The sequence below is a fragment of the Parastagonospora nodorum genome (genome assembly GCF_000146915.1).
Source record: "Parastagonospora nodorum SN15 chromosome Unknown scaffold_40, whole genome shotgun sequence".
In the NCBI taxonomy this organism is placed as follows: Eukaryota; Fungi; Ascomycota; class Dothideomycetes; order Pleosporales; family Phaeosphaeriaceae; genus Parastagonospora; species Parastagonospora nodorum.
The window spans coordinates 287888-306474 of NW_001884588.1; the positions used below are offsets into that span (position 1 = coordinate 287888).

General features: G+C 48.5%; 9 protein-coding genes across 9 annotated transcripts; 4 read left to right on the top strand and 5 right to left on the bottom strand.

Moving 5' to 3' along the window:
• Window positions 1–120: 120 nt before the first annotated feature.
• Window positions 121–1435, bottom strand: SNOG_15814 (hypothetical protein; the record flags this gene model as incomplete). Its single annotated transcript, XM_001805900.1, has 3 exons — window positions 121–1052; window positions 1108–1257; window positions 1306–1435. The coding sequence occupies 3 exons, from the start codon at window positions 1433–1435 to the stop codon at window positions 121–123; spliced, it is 1212 nt and encodes a 403-aa protein (XP_001805952.1).
• Window positions 1436–1739: 304 nt separating this feature from the next.
• On the bottom strand, window positions 1740–2696 carry SNOG_15815 (hypothetical protein; the record flags this gene model as incomplete). The annotated part of the gene is made up of 2 exons (XM_001805901.1): window positions 1740–2030; window positions 2232–2696. The coding sequence occupies 2 exons, from the start codon at window positions 2694–2696 to the stop codon at window positions 1740–1742; spliced, it is 756 nt and encodes a 251-aa protein (XP_001805953.1).
• A 1369-nt stretch (window positions 2697–4065) lies between these two features.
• SNOG_15816 (hypothetical protein) lies at window positions 4066–6021 on the top strand (the record flags this gene model as incomplete). The annotated part of the gene is made up of 3 exons (XM_001805902.1): window positions 4066–4158; window positions 4478–5518; window positions 5605–6021. The coding sequence occupies 3 exons, from the start codon at window positions 4066–4068 to the stop codon at window positions 6019–6021; spliced, it is 1551 nt and encodes a 516-aa protein (XP_001805954.1).
• A 440-nt stretch (window positions 6022–6461) lies between these two features.
• Window positions 6462–7369, bottom strand: SNOG_15817 (hypothetical protein; the record flags this gene model as incomplete). The annotated part of the gene is made up of 2 exons (XM_001805903.1): window positions 6462–6481; window positions 6577–7369. The coding sequence occupies 2 exons, from the start codon at window positions 7367–7369 to the stop codon at window positions 6462–6464; spliced, it is 813 nt and encodes a 270-aa protein (XP_001805955.1).
• A 333-nt stretch (window positions 7370–7702) lies between these two features.
• SNOG_15818 (hypothetical protein) lies at window positions 7703–8644 on the bottom strand (the record flags this gene model as incomplete). The annotated part of the gene is made up of 1 exon (XM_001805904.1): window positions 7703–8644. One exon carries the CDS (start codon window positions 8642–8644, stop codon window positions 7703–7705), a length of 942 nt encoding a protein of 313 aa, XP_001805956.1.
• A 595-nt stretch (window positions 8645–9239) lies between these two features.
• On the top strand, window positions 9240–10632 carry SNOG_15819 (hypothetical protein; the record flags this gene model as incomplete). Its single annotated transcript, XM_001805905.1, has 2 exons — window positions 9240–9613; window positions 9651–10632. The coding sequence occupies 2 exons, from the start codon at window positions 9240–9242 to the stop codon at window positions 10630–10632; spliced, it is 1356 nt and encodes a 451-aa protein (XP_001805957.1).
• Window positions 10633–11123: 491 nt separating this feature from the next.
• Window positions 11124–11461, bottom strand: SNOG_15820 (hypothetical protein; the record flags this gene model as incomplete). Its single annotated transcript, XM_001805906.1, has 2 exons — window positions 11124–11194; window positions 11299–11461. 2 exons carry the CDS (start codon window positions 11459–11461, stop codon window positions 11124–11126), a joined length of 234 nt encoding a protein of 77 aa, XP_001805958.1.
• A 411-nt stretch (window positions 11462–11872) lies between these two features.
• Window positions 11873–13131, top strand: SNOG_15821 (hypothetical protein; the record flags this gene model as incomplete). Its single annotated transcript, XM_001805907.1, has 3 exons — window positions 11873–11893; window positions 12260–12269; window positions 12398–13131. 3 exons carry the CDS (start codon window positions 11873–11875, stop codon window positions 13129–13131), a joined length of 765 nt encoding a protein of 254 aa, XP_001805959.1.
• Window positions 13132–14449: 1318 nt separating this feature from the next.
• SNOG_15822 (hypothetical protein) lies at window positions 14450–15778 on the top strand (the record flags this gene model as incomplete). Its single annotated transcript, XM_001805908.1, has 1 exon — window positions 14450–15778. One exon carries the CDS (start codon window positions 14450–14452, stop codon window positions 15776–15778), a length of 1329 nt encoding a protein of 442 aa, XP_001805960.1.
• Window positions 15779–18587: the final 2809 nt, after the last annotated feature.

Genomic DNA, 18587 nt, shown 5'->3' on the forward strand with positions numbered 1-18587 from the left:
TGTCATACACACAAAAGGTTCTTCGCTGTGCCTCGCAACGCAACATAAGAAGTACTCAATCACTGCATTGGTCGTTCGATCACAAAACTGTAGGGAAAAGAAAATTCCCCCTGATTGATCCTATCGTTCCGGGATACGCGCCCCAAACAGTCTCTGCGCATTTGCCCTCCAAATCCCCGGTCTGTCCTCATCTCCAACAAATGGGCTCGTCGCAACACCCACCAGACTAGTCACATACGCAAAGAGTGGCGCATACGGATAGTCTGTGCCAAACATCAACTGTGTCGCCGGAATGCCATACGCAATCAGCCCAGCAACTTGATGGAAATACGTCGGCCCTGCGGAGTCCCAATAAAATCGTGTCTGAAGCGCCGCCAACGTGCGATCATATATCCCCGGAAACGACTTCAACAACCGATCTGCAACCGATGGCCATGCGCCACCAACGTGTGGGATGATATAGTTGATATTGGTGAAGTTAAGTATGGTCTGGGTGACGGCGAGGTCTTCTAGCACGCGCGCTGTTTCGAAGAAGAATTCTATGTTGCCAGTCGGATAAATTGTTGGATTCGCTTCTACGAGCGAGCCATTCACCCGCACATACGGCGTTGTAGGGTGAATGTATACGATTTGGCCTCCCCCGCGGGCATTGATGGCAGCGAAGAATGGCGTGAAGGTTGGGTCGCCGAGATAATGCCCTTCAAAATTGGAGTATAGCGCGATGCCGGCAGCGCCAAGGATGTCCAGGGCATAGTTTGCTTCGACAATGGCTTCGTCGGTATATGGTAGCGGGACGACGGCGTAGAAGGTGAAGCTTTCTGGATGGGTTTGCGCGTACGCGGCAGACTGCTCGTTGATCAGTCGAGCGAGCCCGACTGTCGCCGTTTTGTTACCCGGGTACACGTTTGCACCTGGCGAAGAGAAGGCGAGAACGGCGCGAGATATACCCTGACTAGCCATAAAGTCCAAATGGCCGGTAAGGTTCCACGATGGTGTTGGATTACCTCCAGTCTTAGGAACGATCGCGCGGTACCATTCTGGCACGCAGTGTGCTGCATAGACGATTAGTCCGGCGTTGAGCCAACAAAAACAGAAGCATAATTTTACCATGGACATCAATGATTTCCGTAACATTGGAGACAATGCGCCGTGCAGGTATAGCTGCTGCGGTCTCTGCTCTTGTAAAATAGATCTCTTGAAGGATTGCTTCGACATTCAAATTAGGGATGGATTGAAGGTCAATAGAGTCTAAAGTATCTAGTCGTCAGCATAGATGGAAAGGCCCGAGAATAAAGTGTCTTGTACCAACTGCAGCTTGTTCAAAGATTGAATGAGCATCTATGGAGGCTTTCCTGCTCAAAGACGATGCGTTTGCGATGGCTAGCAAAGTGCTCGTAATTGCTACCACCACGATCTGACGTCGAAGCGTCTTCATGATGGGCTGGAAAAGAAGGTGTCAGTAGCTGTAAAGGATAGTAGGCGTGAAGGAACTTGGAAACATCTGGTAGTGTCCGTACTGATCGACGCGCATGCAACGAACAAACAGAATCATCTGATAGCTAGGACAACAGGCTTAAAATCAGTCTGAGAGCACATGACAATTGGGGTCAGCACGGTGACCGGGTAAATTGTGCGCTGTACTAGCGAGTCTTTGATGTACAGGGCTGACCAGGGTGTACGATAGCCGAATTACCACAAAAGCCTCGTTCCCACAGTGAGTTGCAACATCTAGAGAACTTTCAGTCTATGCTGCTCCAGAAGCTCCAGTCTATGTCTTGTAGTTCCATGTCGAATTCGAAGTCGAATTCCGCGTCAAAGAAAGTGCCTTCAGGCATCTCAGCCGGGGTTTCGAGCACCTCCTCTTTGTACTCTTGTGGCGTATAGTCGGGCTGCATAGATCCAGGGTCTAGACCAGCTCGGTGGGTAGTGAGTCGCTGCGCAACCTCTAAGATGAAGGGTGGCTGCCTCAAGAGCTGACCGTCAAAACGTCCTGGATATGCCTTCCATGCGGCGACGACGTGTTCTGCTGCCTGTAATCTTCTTCGATCATCTGCGAGGTCAAACATGTCCGCATTACTGGCGTAAACACTAGCAAGCAGGTCCCATAGTTCTTGTGCTTTGACCACGTTACTAGTATCTGATGCTTCAACAAGCACAACCATGACTACATTGGTTAGCAAGTGTCTGTCAGTCTCCTGTGTTCACTTACAGGCCTGCCAAGAGAACCACACTCTTGTCAACCACTGGTAGCATGAGAGAGAAGTTTGGCTCATGAGCGCAATGTGGTATCGCAGAGACTGCATTGATGCATTAAGGAGTATTGTGCGATGCTCGCTGTCGCCCTGAGTACACGCACGGCCGTGCATCACGCGCAACTGCATGTTCGTGATGAAGCTTCGTGTCAGAAGCTGGAGGAGAACATGCAAAGGATTGATGGGATCACAAAACTGTACGAAGTGACGATTGACGCCATCCTCGAGTAGCGATAACATGTCATCCTTAGTTGTTGACGACATGGCAGAATTTGTTAGCCAAGAAAGCTCGAAGCGACCGTGCTTGGAGAGGAAATTCTGTCGCTGCTGATCAAGGACCCAATAGGTGAAGAGGTTGTAAGACAGGCTTGTCAGTCCCCTCTTCTCCGGCGGCGCGGTCGTGCTGCTGGCGTAGAGGTCTTCGTCCTCGATGTTCAACGGCATTTTGACGTCCCAGCCAGCGGTCAGCGTCATCGGTGTGAGACCCATTCGAACCGCAGCCCCGAGATCGAGATGTTGTAATTGCCACCAAAGGCGCCGGCGCTCCTCTGTCGCCATCGGGGATAGACCAAGGACAGCCCCATCACGGTGAAGTCCTAGTTTCTCGGCATTACGGATCGTCATACCCAACAATGACCAGAGACTGTGGGTACTGACACGATCAAAACTGCCCATCTGCGATGCAATCAGCTCACTATGTCTACTGACGTGATATTCCATGTGCTAGCGATATACTAACGGCACAGCAGATTGACATACGATGTAGAATACTACTGCTCGAATGACATTGAGATCAGTCATGCAAAACATATTTGTATGCACCAAGGCATCTTCGCACTGAAATCGACACTCCGTGAGCAGGGTTGCCCGCTCCAATTGTAGCATACTTCTGCACTCATCGTTGGTGAGACTGTTCACACTCGTGTAGCATACGGCCATTATGAGTGCGCGTTCGGCTGGAGTGAGGGATGTTTGAAGTTCCATGCTGGTCGACCGAGTACGCAAGTCTTCCACCACCCATCTATACATGATCCGGACAAGAGGTTCAATGCGCTGGGTAAATACCTGCCATAGGATGATTGTGCGCTGTATTGGCAGCGGTTCCGTCGGTGTGATGGCTGTCATGCGATTGAAGACGAGGCCCGTCATTGCATGAGGTCTTGAACGTGACTTGAATGAGGTTCTTTGACTGCGAGACTCGCGATTGCCATCAATCTTTCCTCTCCAGCCCTGCCAGGCGCGACTGAGAATGTCAATAATATCCAAAGACTAAGTCATCTGTCGCAAAGGCAAATGCCCATTGTCCGCAAGGACAAGATTTTCCGGGAGTTCGACACACCTCAATATGTAAGACGGGCATACAACCACGACACCTGATGCTGGGGGCAGAAAGACTCACGACTCAAGATATTGGATTTCGCCATCTTCCTCTAAGATCACGGGATCATTGCTCCGCAGCTCAATGGGCGCATCAACGCCTGCAAGTTGGGTTTCTACGCGAGGAGCATTCTCAGCGGGCGAAGTAGGCTGGCCTTTGCTCGGATTGCCACCAAGTTCTCGAACGAGGCTTTCAAGCTGTCGAATGCGATCGGTGGGCGTGCTTGCAGGATAGGTGCATCGATCAGTCTTGCGCCGCTTGCAGTTTGAGCATGGTTCCAAACGGTTGCAGCGTACTTTTCGCTTCGCGCATGGCCGACAGGCTTGACTGTGGGTCATCATCAATCGCTTTGCGAAGAAGTGGTGCGGAAAGTATCGGGGGGTGCGCGAAGGTTTTCGGCCTCGGGCCCTGGCCTGATGATGACGCTTACACCCAATGGCACGCTTTAACACCTCGGAGTGGGGCCGTCTCATTCAATCGATCTCAGTCAAGGACCAAGTCAACTTTCATCGCGACGCGACGGGGTCCGTGTGTCAGCGTAGAAACATGTCTCCTCAAGCTAGATCTACTATAAGATTGTGCTTTACCTTGACAGAATGGCATACCAGCTCCCAGCAGCCGATCTTTACGAGCAAACGTCATGTCCAAAACCGAGGAGGAAAATCAATCGGACCAACAACTTCAAGGGCCTCAAACAAGTAGGCGACTTCAGGATGATGAAACAGATTACCCTTCCACCAAGGTTGTCATACCCGCTATGTTAGCAATATGGCTCGCTTTCTTCGTAGTGGCACTTGTATGTAGAAAGCACTGAGCAACTTTCGGGCTTAGCTAACACTAATTGCAGGATCGCACCATAATTGGCACAGCCGTTCCAACCATCACGCAGCAATTCAATAGCTTCGGCGACATTGCTTGGTACGAGGCCGGCTTTTTGCTACCGTTCTGCGTTCTTCAGCTGTCATTTGGTCGAATTTACCAATACTACTCCACCAAATGGGCCATGATCATCAATATCTTCATCTTTGAGATGGGCTCAATTGTGTGTGCTACTGCCCCAAACTCCAACGCTTTGATTGTAGGCAGAGTTATCACTGGTATCGGCGGCGCAGGTGTGACGCCTGGGGCGTTCTTGTTGATTACGTTCCTCGTACCTGTGAAAGACCGTCCAAAATACATCGGCAGTCTTGGTTCAGTCTTCGGCATCACCTCAATTCTAGGACCAATTCTGGGCGGGTATCTTACCGCGGCATCGTGGCGCTGGTGCTTCTACCTCAACCTTCCTGTCGGTGGTGTCTCGATGGTTCTGATCACTTGGCTTACTCCAAAGACCACGCCACCAGTCAAACGATCCTCCACCTGGAAAGGAAAGTTCTTCGAGCTCGATCCCTTTGGCTTCCTTCTCATTGGAACTTCAATTATTTGCCTGTTGTTGGCAATCCAATTCGGTGGCAAAGAGTACAGTTGGAGTAGTGGAGTCGTGATTTCCTTGTTCGTCATTTCAGGTGTTTTCGGGGCAGTCTTCGTGGGCTTCTCGATATGGCGTGGCGAGAAAGGAACGTTACCTCCGAGTATTATGAGCCAGCGCAGCGTTTTGTTCGGTGCAATTGCCAGCATTGGAATTGGCTCCGTCTTGGTGCTGTTCGCATTTTACTTGCCAATCTGGTTCCAAGTCATTCAGGACAAGTCACCAGAGAGCTCTGGCTTATCTTTGATTCCACTGTTACTCAGCGTGGTTATTGCCGTAATTTCCAGTGGTATCTTCGCAAGCGTGGTTGGATATTATGTGCCGGCATTGATCCTTGGAGCCTGCTTTTCAATGTTGGGCGCTGGCTTGATAACGACTTGGTCTGCCACAGTCGACCAGGGCCAGTGGATCGGTTTCCAGGTATCTACATCCCCAATATTATCGCGCTGCAGTCTTCTAACTTTCCACAGATCATAACAGGCATTGGGCTTGGTTTAACCTTGCAGGGCCCTAATATCGCAGCACAAACCGTGCTCTCGAAGCAAGAAGTTTCCGTCGGCCTGTCAATCATCAGCCTTGCCAATTTCCTCGGATCGACCATCTTCGTGACTGTGGCGCAAGCACTGCTGCAGAACCGACTGGTCGCGGAACTGGGGCCACTCTTACCGGGCGTTGATCTCAGAAAAATCGCAAACAGCGGTGCTGCCTTTCTCAGAGGTGCAACAGCACCTGAAATGCTACCGGCAGTTCTCGGCGCGTACAACAACGCGTTGCGAGGCGTCTGGTATCTTGCACTCGGTCTTTCTGGTCTGGTCCTATTAGCAAGCTTTGGGATAGAATGGAAAAACGTCAAGGGCGATAAGGCGAACAATGTCGATACGAGTATAGAAGAGGCTGAGATAGAATCATCAGATCGTCTATAGTCACAGGAGAAAAATGCTGGGCCGTCTCAGCAAAAGTAAACATCCTATCCTTGTATACATTAGACTGGTAGTCACATATATTCTTATATAATTACTATGGACTGTGTAGCTTTCGTGTTTAGGTAGCATGAAAAGAAGGGAAATCCCATAAAGGTTCCACTGACCTAAAAACTAAAATCGACACTTCTGAAATATGTCTTTGATCCACCTCCCACCATTTTGTGTATTAATTCTCATGTCCGCTTGCGGGGGAAAACACGGGTGAACCCATTGGAGTGACCTCGAAAGCTGCGATCTGCTTTTCGAAAAGTCTGGCAATGCGTCAGGGAACATCCCATTCCTCACACCATCGCCAGTTCCTTGATATTGAGACTCGGTGCTTTTATAAACCATCACGATACCAACTCTTAACCTCGTGGACCCATGTTTCAACGCCTCCATCAACCAATCTCAGGTCTTCCTGTACAAGTCCCATTCCTGCTCGATCCCTCTGCGAAATGCGTCTTCGTCGAATGGCTCATCGTGGAGGGTGAATTTCGTAATTGTCGCACCCACTTAATAGCAGATTTGCTTCTTTAGCAACCCTGAGCCCCGGTTCTATGACATCGTAGTACAAGTCGGTATTCGTCCCATACAGACGAGGCGAGATGCCATGTCGACAATGCGCTAATGCTAGAAGACCGTTTTGCCACAGGCTCGACCATGTTTCTCCATTCACGAAGTCCAAATGGTTCTCGACTTTTGTTTCCAGATAGTCGGTGCAGAACTTTGCGATTTGGTTGAAGCTGGTTAGCGGGGATCGCAAGTATTCGACGAGCGACGCGTCATCTGCAGCTTTCTCAGCTGCTCTTTCGCTTTCTGTCCGCGAATCCTCTATTTCGTGGTCTTCTGGTACGGGAGGAATGTCTGGAGACGCCGATCTCAGTGTGACGAGCCTCATTCGAGAACGCCAATACGGCCCGCAGTGATGCAAGAAGCGAGCAAATTGGTAGCAGGCAGCCGCCTCCCACTCCTCGCGTCGGACGAAGATGATGTTGTTATACTTCAGGCCTAAGCCTTTGGTTTCGTTGCGCAGAGAGCGGCATACATATTGAAGCTGGTTAGCTTCTACTATCCCATATTCATCTTCGTAGAGCTTGAGACTACCGGGGCGAAGATGCTCGTAATAAAGCGCGATCCTCTTGTCTGATGATGCTAGGGGTTCGGTCTCGTGTGTACTACTGTGGCGATTTGGTGTTGGTTGCAGTGATCGCTTTTCTTTACAGAATAGCTGACCGCTGTTCGAGGTAAGGACGAACTTGTAGATGAGGTTGCGTACCTCGCCAGGCAAAAGTAATAGGCCCATCATTTTTTCAGTCTCGGTGGTTGTGATGGGTGGTGCTATGCGCAGCGGCAGATCATGGAGATTCGAGATCACGGCGCACTTTTGAAGTCTCTGAGGTCAGTCGTCACGAAAGTTGGTTTCGGCAGCCAAATGTGCTGATCATTCGGATGAGAGCTCTTCTGGTAGTCTATCGTGAAATATGTAGCTGCTAGATTTGTCCGAGCCTTGCGGGACTTTATCGTTAGTGCATCCGCAACTGGCGATTCTATACAGCGATAGCTGACCCATGGTCGCAGAATTACCGAGCACCGACACAGATGTGAGCCATCATGTGCATCTTCTCGATGCATCTGCACCTCACAGCGATTTCTCAATCGCAGCGAGAGCATCCATTCTGTCCTTCACATTCACTTTGACTGTATCGCCGACTGGCAGGTACGGCCGTCTGGGTCCAAGCTTTGCCTCGGCATCCTGAATGCCTGCAGCGACTGCGCTGTATTGTGACACTGCATATTTGGTGCTAGCAATGCCGCTTTTGATCGGGGTCTCCGCCAGCGCAGCGGTCTGATGCAATTTCAGTGCTTCCTGTGTCTTTCCGCTGATATACAGGGCGTATATTTTAGAAATAGTCTTGGGGAAGATATTCGAGAAAGCGGACACGCATCCCGCGCTCCCGACAGCAAGACCGCCAACGAGAAAGTCTGCTTGTCCAGCGTATGTAGAGAAGGAGTCACTCGACAGTTCTGCAGCAAGTCTGGTGATCTTCGCGACGCTCCCACAGGTGAGCTTCACGCCGACAATTTTGCCGGGATTTTGTTGAGCCAAGGCAGCAATGGTGTTGGAATCGAGATCGACGCCGTTGCATATCCCTGGGAAGTTGTAGATGACTAGCGGCAGATCGGACTTCTGCGCGACTTCGTTGTAGAACCCCATAACCACCTCTTTTGACGTCGCGGGGCCGTAGTAGCTCGCTGGCAGTAGCAAACCGTAGTTCGCACCGGCTGCTATCGCGTCTCCGATGTTCTCGAGTACCTGCGCGACACTGAAGCCGCTCACTCCGATCATCAGAGGGTAGTTTGGCCCAACAGCTTCGCGCGCGGCTTTCATGAGGGCAATGCGCTCATCTCGGGTAAGTAGGAAAGCCTCTGCGTTGGACCCAAGGATTACGAGTCCTGTGAGGCCAGATTTAGAGAGGTAAGCGAAGTATTTCTTTTGAGCCTCGAGATCCAGGGCACCCGTTAGAGGATGGTAAAAGGTCACTGCAGGGCACCATACTCCGGGCGCTGGTGGGGTTGCCATCGCCGAAGTCGGATATTTGTAGCGAGAGCTTGGTGGAAATCTTGATGTTCGCGCTCGCTGGGTCCTAATGCTGAGTGCGGGGTTGCCGAAAATGCAATGCTGGTTGCAATGTCGCACGCGCAAGGCTCTTATCAGCGAGAAGGTCGTGAGATGAAGCTCGAAGATGCCGGTGGGATGTCGCACCTGGTCGGCAAGTCTACCCGATGCCTTGAATAGCCGTCCGACCTTTCCAGATCTAGAGTCGAGACCTACTATTTCGAAATCTTCTCTTATCTTGCACCGTGTATTGAATTTTCGCAATCAGTACTGCAGAGCGCAATAATAGTTCGCAACCCGCTACTAGCGTCATTGCGGTTCAGAAGAGGACATGTCGGGTCAACGACCCCAACAGTCGCTCACCTGAGCCTGCGGCCAGATCATCACCGGTGAACAACACCCCAGTCGATACCAATGAAATTGGATCCCGAGACCTGGGCCTCCAGATGGTCCCATCCTTTAAGCCGTGATCGTACCCCGCGATGCACGCGCGGGTCAATAATCTCCAACTCAGACTCAAATCAATCCCTTCGCCACGGAGATTTGACCATTACCAGAAATGGGCCGTGGGGGTTACAATGGAGGAGGTCCATCCGTGAAGAAGCCGCAGAACGATAAGTTGTACATTTTTCCAAATTTGCTTCCCTGTCTCCTGGAGAACTCGCAAATCGCGCAAGCCGGAGAGAACCTCAAAAACGAAGGTGGGGGCGTCCAGCACGAATTTGGATATTTGCTCCAACTACCGTCAAGTACAGTAGCTCAATCGAAGAAAAGAGAGTTCAAATTGAAAATCTTACGTATCATTGGACTTCCAAAACAGCAAGAGTCGCACAGCTATAAGTGGATTGCTGCCTCAGATCTATTGAGCCTGACCCCTGGGGGAGCGAACCTGGCTCGAGAATATCATCTCAACAATCCAGACGCACCACGTCCGTGGGGCTATGACTCCTCCAATACAGAGCAATCGTAGGCCTGCCTACAGTCACACGGCCACGACGCTTCAGCTACGTCCAAACCCACCAGTGGGCCGTTCCAGCCCGAGTAAATATGGAGGCCCTCAAGTATGGCAAGAGAGAGCATACCCTACTGCATCAACTTCGCCTCCGTCGTTCCCCAATACTCTGGAATCTGCTACGCAACTCCAAGGGGCGCCTACCTTGAGTCGTGTCGACTTCAGCAGCTTTGTAAACTCGATGGACGATGCATCCTTTGCCTACTTGTCCCTACTTCGCGAGTATGCTTCGAGACCGCTACAGGGAAAAGCACTTGAATACAGCGGTCTTTACAAAGCTATGGTGTCTCAGCAAGCCATCCACGAAGAGCGTTGCCGCGTATCCATCGTGGAGTTCAACGAGAAAGGTCTTAGATCAATCACATTCACGATATACGACGAGTTCAAGTCTTATATTGACGAACGTGTAAGCAAAAAATCACTCCGGTTCGTTGTCCTTCTCGAGGATCTTCCTATACGCCTCGTTTGTCTACTTGGATCACGTCTGTGCATACACCCTACTATTTTTGCTCGCCACTACAGCACAGGAGATAGTTCGCTCATCTCTGAGTGCATTGGAGATCTTCCCTCTATTGAGCAGACAAGGACGAAAGATGGACTAGAGTACGAGAGCGATGACGAAGCGCTCCATGAAGCAGCTAAGAAGAGGAGCTTTACGCTGCGATATCCCATTGCAATGCCACACTTGTCTGCAACGCATCACCCGGATCCGCTGAAATGTCCTCCATGGCTCAAGCCTAACAAGAGACTTAAAGATCGCAGCGCATACGCTCAGTTTGTCGTAGAAAGAGTTCTTGGTACGTCATCCAAACGCGACAAGTGGGATAGTCGCGGCGATATTTCCGAACTTGAGGGCCAGGTGACCTATTGGTTCCGCACATCCCCCGAAGGTGGATATAATGGTACGTATGGACACGCTCAGGTCATTCTGATTTACTGACGGCGATTTAACATGCAGCTCTTTTTCTTGTTGACCCATGTCTCAAGGATCCCGAGCATCTAGCCCTCATTGATGGTAATGTGCCCCATGCCACAAGCCGTATCATTCGCTATCCAGAACTCGAAGATCATCAGAAAGTGGACATATCACCCAATCAATGTCTTTGGCATCCAAGTGCTTCTTTTACTAAGTATATCTTACATAACGATCTACTCGTGCACTTTTCTGTGGCAGAGGCCTGTCCGGGCAGGAATCCTCTTGCAATAACTACCTTCGTGCGTGGCTTCGCGGTCAGCAAGTGGATCGCGCAAATGAATCACATCCGCAGGAGCTACACGCATACCAGGGCAGCATTGTTTTCTGATGAGCTGCCGGACAAACTGTGGCCGCTTTGTGCGAAGACCCCAGCCGAAGTTGTACACCACACAGCTCACTGGGGTGCGAACTGGAGAGAGTGGATATTCGAGTCCATGGTTTGGTACATAACCGATCTATCCGTATACCGACAGGATGTAGAGGCGAACATGCGGGCCCTTGGAATCGATGTTAATGACCTTGAAAGCTATGGATTCGTGGGCAAGCGCGAAGCTCAAATGTGGCGCGTGGTACATGCTCAATGCACCGATTTGCAAGATATGTTTCAGCAACTTACTACCTTGTACACACAGGTAGTAGCGTTGAGAGAGGCACAAGCAAGTAACATGCAGGCAAAATCCGTCAGATGGCTCACGCTGCTCGGCACATTCTTTGTACCGCTCTCAGTCGTTGCTGGGATCATGTCAATGGGCGGAGAATTCTTACCAGGAGAACCAAAATTCTGGGTATACATTACGGTGGTGGGGCCCTTGCTATTGCTTATTAGTTTAGTGCTCATTGTAGCTGCAAGGTGGGGAAGATGAGTGATCGTTACAGCATGCAGCTGTAGGTATGAAAACTACGGGGATGAAAGCAGCAGAGCTTGAGTAACGGATATGCAGCGTTTTGGGGCCAGACCTTGCCTTACACGAAATCCGAAATTGGTGGGTAGATGGGTCCGCAACATGGTGCATACATATGTGGGACCTGATCCAAGATGGACAAGCTACCCGTACCCGTGACCAGCGCAAGCTTCTCTAACTAGTGTCGGGTACCGGCCCTGGGGTACAAGCTTCACGTATTATGAATTTCTTCATGCTCATCCCCTCTAGCGAACCACTTCTTGCGAAGGACAACGCAAAGTTCTAGCGCCACCCTGCGCAATATGCCTGTGGCCGGCCTCAAAGTCGATGAGGCGATTTTCAAATCTCGGACACCGGCGCAAACCATTCTATCCTTGATTAGTCGCCTGCATGACGCCTGAACACGCTATAGATAAGATTATGCATACCAAGCTGTGAACAAAAGGATGTGCCGCATGTTGTGATTCTGCTGGAATTCCATAATATGTAGTGCGAAGGTCCAAGGTGGCGCTGGTGGCTCAGCACAGCACACACAACGAAGATGGAATTCAACTAACCAAAGCACTCTTTCAGGGATCCCTTGCCATTCAAAATTCAAATTGTACTCAAAAGGGGGGATAATAGCTACGCCATCAGCATCTACACGGCACTTCTAAGATTAAACTGCATCGACTACTATTGGATCAAAGCAACTGGTGAGTATGCTCTGCTATCGACCACGACAATGGATCTGAGCGCAAAGATCTCCAAGGACCCAGATCGGACCTTTGATACCAATGCGAGCATCATAGCTTTCTAAAAGCAACCGCTGCAACGACGCCATGTAGCAGAATACCGACCACCATCGCTGCTGTCTCTCTCCGGCGAACTCCGCAACGAGGTATACAGCAATCTCCTGCCAAATTCCTCGAACATACGGGAAGTGAAGGGCTTGTTGCTATCGTGCAAACAGATCCGAGCCGAGTTCCACGGCTTACTGATGCGATGCGCCGAAGAAGCCCTCGAAGTGTCGAAGCAGGTCCACCTTCATACCCCTCAAGTAAAAACATATGCGCAACTTCGGAATGTCACCGTTCAGTTATGCTGCACCTACGGTAGAGCGAGTGATCATCGGGAAAGTCGCAACGAAGGAAGCTTCGTTCAGGCTTTCGCATACCTTCGAGCTTTGCTGGCGCTGTATCTTACCTACGTCACGGTAGCAGTTCCCCTCCAGTTCCAAGCAGACTTCGACATGCAGCAACCTCTCGTGCGGTTCTGTGTGCTCCAGAACAGTTTAGAGACGTTCAAGATCTGTAATCACGATGGGACGGCGAATGCCAAACGCATCATCTTCGACTACACGTCAGCCTTGATTAGACCGCTCCCAAAACCAGGACATAGACCACATATGGCCTTTCTAAGAAGAGAAAGCCGATCGCACGCAAGGCCCGATATGCAATGCTTGGACATGATGCCCAATGGTCAGCGGCTAGAGACGGATGAGCGCATGATGGCGGCACTCGAAGAAATGATCAGGTTAAGCCGCCAAGCGAGCGATGCAACAGCAAGTAGAGAGGCATAGACAGAGAGCTCGAGATGAAATACGAACCTGCTGATAGAAATGCAGCTCACAAGCCATGTGCCACGACATCCCGCGAAGATTCTTCGCCCTCAGCCCTAGTCTCATTTGGTGGATGTTCGAGACCGCTTATACCAATGCCATCAAGAGAGCTTACTGCATACAGAGTGAATCCATGTCTTGTTGGTCCATGTCGCGCCGCGATTACGTGTCGTACCGTATTAGGACTACCGCTGACTCTCTTGAAGTGGGCAAGGGGTGTTTGCCAGAAAGGATGTGCGCAAACCCTTCGTGCGCTGGCGCAAATTGTCAAGTCTACAAAGCCTGTGGCAGCGGTTGCCTTCGCGGCTCACTCACTCGTGGGGGCAAGCTTTGCGTTCCGGGAACCACTCCTTGCAGCAGCCAGGCTTGCAGCCCGGATCCTGATTGCGATGCTGCCTTTATTCGTGTCGTGAATACCTGCTGCCGTGGCAGAGGCGGTATCTGCGTGAAGACGGAAAGTACTTGCGGCAACAGCGCTGCACCGAAGATGTTGTTTGCACGAAGGCCTGCAACAGGAGACACAGTTATGAAATAGAGAGACGTTGTTTATGCGCAAATATTTGAAGGTAAGTTACTTTCCATAGTTCCACTGAAATGCGGGGGAAATTGAGCGCCTTTCCCGGTTTTCAACCGCATTTTGTGCACGGACACCAGCCCGGAAGAGAGACCACCGACCGTATACCGTATGACCGTATACCGTATAACCTCGCGATATACTGTGTACGTGTACATAGCCAAGCAAGTCTAGCAGCCGAAGAACGATCGAGTATAAAAATATCACGTAAGCCGGGCTCGAGGACGGGACTATCTGGGTCTGATTCGCTCGGAGCTCGTTCCTCCGGCCATCCGACGCCACAAGACCACATGCTCAAGGATGAGGCTCCATCTTTCTGACACGGACTATCTGCAAACCTTAACTCATCCTCTGACCGATGTCTCCGAGATTCGAACCCCGTTGAAATGAACCACTCATACTAGTTCTATAATTCACTCGGGTTAAGACAGATGCCGTTCACATTAACCAATCCGCTGCAAGCATTTCCTTACCTAACGTACCGGACCTAACTTATAACCAATAGGAAGCAATATGAGCAATGTCATGTCTCGATACAGACGAGCCTTGGTCTACATAAAGTTGCTAAAGCCCTAAGTATATAACCAGGAGGCTATCCGTCCCAAAGCAAGGAGATTTGAACATTCACTTCCACAAGCCACCTCGTCTCTTACACATTTTGCTGCTCCACACTCACAATTTTGTTCAATACCTTAACATACGACAATGGCCATCAATCTAAAAGAGAAATATGCCCAGGAGCGTCAGAAACGCATCAATCCAAAGGGAATAGCCCAATACATCGATATTCGTTCTCCCGAGGTTCAAGACCTTGCCCAGGATCCATGGGTAGACTACGAGACTCTGGCCAAGACGGACCCTCCAGTACGAGACGGCGACGCAATCAAGTTCCTTATTTGCGGCGCAGGTCACAATGGTATTCTCTCTGCAGTCCGCCTGATTGATGCTGGTTTCAACCCTAAGGATATCGTCCTCGTCGATATTGCTGGAGGATACGGGGGCACCTGGTACTGGAACCGCTACCCCGGGCTGATGTGTGATGTGGAAGGCTACTGTTACCTGCCATTGCTGGAGGAGACAGGTTATGTACCCAAGCACAAGTACTCATTTGGTGCCGAGATAAGGCGCAATGTAGAATTGATCGCCTCCCACTATGGTCTCCAGGGACTGTTCTCCACTAAGGTGGACCGTCAAGTATGGGATGAAACAAAGGGCCGCTGGATCATCGACCTCACTCAATCATTCGGATCCATCCGTCCGCCTACTAAATTTACCGTGAACGCTCAATTCGTCTTCATGGCTGGAGGTGTTCTCGCCGTCCCCAAGGTACCCAAGTTGCCAGGTTTTTCCGACTTCCGTAAGGACCATCATGTATTCCACACTTCTCGATGGGACTACACGATTACCGGAGGCAGCCAAGAGCGACCTGACATGACCAAGCTACAAGGCAAAACAGTCGCCATCATAGGCACAGGAGCAACATCAGTCCAAGCTGTACCTGAGCTCGCCAAGTGGGCAAAGCACCTCTACGTCGTGCAACGCACTCCCTCTTACTGTGGCGAACGTGGTCAAAAAGAAACAACTGCCGAAGATTGGGCCCAGGTGGCAGTTGGATCTGGCTGGCAAGCACGGAGGCGTACAAACCTCAACAGCTACCTCAATGCCAATCCAGAGCCCGTTGACCTTGTCAACGATGGCTGGAGCAGAAACCAAGCCCGAGCTGGTCTGATAGGCGGTAACGCCTGGCCAGTCGATCCCAATACAATCGATGCACATATTCAGAAATTGTTCGAGTTGGATGGCCCAATTGCAGAAGAGCTTCGCAGCCGCATTGATACCGTTGTCAAAGACCAAAACGTCGCCGAAAAGCTGAAGCCCTGGTATTCCGGGTGGTGCAAACGACCCACTTTCAACGACAACTATCTCGAGGCCTTCAACCGCGACAACGTCACACTCGTCGACACAGACGGCAAAGGCGTCACGAGCTACACGGAGCGAGGCATCGTGATCGGCGATCGAGAAAATCACAGTTGACATCGTGATTTTCGGCACAGGCTTCGCGCCCGCTCACGACCTGACGCCGAGCGATCGTATGGATGCACCCATTATAGGACGAAACAGCCGAACCATAGACGACAAGTGGCATAGTTCTGACTTCGGCACTTTATTCGGCTTAGCCATGCACGAATATCCTAATCTGTTTGCCAATTACGCCGGTTATGGAGCGTCGTATAACATGACGTCCGTATTTGACATTGCGGCGCGCTGGACAGCCTACATCATCGCCGAAGCGTCGCGGCAGTCGGAGCACCCTGAAAGGCTAGTCATCGAGGCTTCAAAGGAGGGCGAGGATAAGTGGTCACATGAGGTGGCGGTGAGGGCACCGTGGTTTGCGGCGTTAGCGACGTGCACGCCGTCGTACTTTACGTCAGAAGGAGACGGAATTGTAGCACCTGCGTCGCCTGAAGAAGCATATCTTAAAGCGAAGAAGGCGTTGTGGGGAACTGGGATACTGGATTATGAGCGTGTTGCTAATGAGTATATAGCGAGGACAGAGAGAAAGCTTGAGGGCTTTGAGAGAAGAGAGGAGCCTTCTGTATAGGTTTGTTGTTATATAGCAATTGTCAGATTAAATAGGTTTACGAGATAGAATCTAAATAATGTGTAATAACTTAATACATTATTGTTATCTTCTTAGACTATCTTAAGGTTTTATTCGTGTTACGGTTATTACTAAGCACTACTAGTATATTTTACTTAGCTGCACGCAGTTATAGGCTAAGTCTCTGCTTAATTATATAGATCTAACTCTAAGCACTTGCTATATATCTAATATACCTCTTTAGCTTAGATAAAGTATAAGCTAGAACTATATAAGTACTTATTATTTAAGTATAAGGTCTTTAAGTTATTTCTAAATTATCTTAAGTAGAGCTTTATTTATTACCTTATATTATATTATCTCTACTTGCTTATATATATTAGAATTTCTAATATTAGGTTAATAATAGTACTAAGCTAGCCTAGATAAGAGATATTAAAACCTATTAAGTAGCTAATAATTAGATAGCTAGTATTAAAGAGCTTAAGTTAGTTTTCGTAGATAAAGTAAAGTAGCACTAGATATAGAGGTTAGATATACTAAGATAGTAAGAGTAAGCTTCTATAAAGAGTATAATATATTAGGTAACTTAAGATATAAAGTAATTTATAATATAAAGTTAAAGATACTAAACTATAAGAGTTCTAAGTCTTATCTATATACTATATGCTTTAGTTAAATTCTATTATTCTAGTATATCCTAGTATGCTAAGCTTTTCTAGTCTTACTATCTTTAATAGGTAATAGAACTAATATAGATTTCTATATTAGTTCTCTAAGAAACTCTAAATCTTTAGATATTAGTTCCTAGGTTTAAGAAAACTAATAGAACTAATCTCTAAATAATATTTAAATTAACTATAACTTAAGTATAAGATGCAGAAAATTAATGCGCATTAAATGCGTTAAGTTCTATAATAATCTATCTTTAATAGATTAAAGAATAAGAGTTAGAATAGAGCTTATTCTTTAAGAAACTCTAAATCCTTAAGAGCTTATTCTTTTAAACTTAAATTTCTAAAGAATAAGACTCTGCGTAAGAGCTAATTTTAATATAACTTAAGCTAAAAGTATAGTAGAGTTAGCGCTATTAATTGCACTATTTAGAATTTTTATGCGATATTAGCGCGTTATAATGCATATTAAGATATATATTAATATTAGTATTCTTTAAAGTTATAAAAATAGAGCTATGCAGACTACTAATCTAGAGTTATAAACTCTAATATTAGAGTTTCTGCGCCTAATCTAAGCGTTAGAGCAACTCTAATAGCTAAGCTAAGTATAATAATACTATAATGCTGCGTGCTATAAGCATATAGCATCTAGTAACTCTAGATACTAATATATAGAGAGTGCACTCTAACTTATAGGCAGCATAAATTTATTACTTACTACTAAGCTCTATAGATAGAGTTTATAGATATTTATAATAGAATAATTTAATAGTATTTTTAAGTATTTGCTACTATACTATATAGCTATATGCAAGAGCTATGCGTAGAGCATTATCTGTCCTCGAGTCTACCTGCATTTCCAGTGGGAATGCAGAGCTTAGCCAATTAGAATAGGCCTTGGCAAGGCGCTATGTTGTGGGAATGCAACGTGGAAATGAATAACCTTCTAGAGGGAAATAATATATTTCTAAGAAGCCATTTTGTGCAGTTTTACAAGGGGAATCCAGATCTCCAAACGGTTTATTCATAGCTCTAATACTCGTTGAGATGCAAGGCTTTGAAGTTATAGGTGAAGGAACATCAAAACTCTGACATTCATCGCAGTTTCTCTCAACGTTCTGGTAGTTTGCAGATATATTCTAGTAGGCTATATTACGCAGAATTGCGAGGCGATTCCAGATCTGCAACTATCTTTTTTATAGCTCTTCTCGTTGTAAAGTTACAGAGGGTTGAAGTTTGTGAGAGAATGTTGGTGTTCTTTGTGGCTGAAATCCTTGGCAGTGGCAGTGCAGCAGCAAAGTTAGGGTAAGCCGGGCAGAATCCGGGGAAAATCCGGAGATAAGCCGGAGATAGTGGAGATGGCCGAGAAACCCGAGAACCGCTGTGTGAATTAGGAGTGCGAGTTAGGGTTAGGGTTAGGGTTAGGGTTAGGGTTAGGGTTAGGGTTAGGGTTAGGGTTAGGGTTAGGGTTAGGGTTAGGGTTAGGGTTAGGGTTAGGGTTAGGGTTAGGGTTAGGGCTACGGTATCCGGGTTAGGGTTAGGGTTAGGGTTAGGGTTAGCGTAG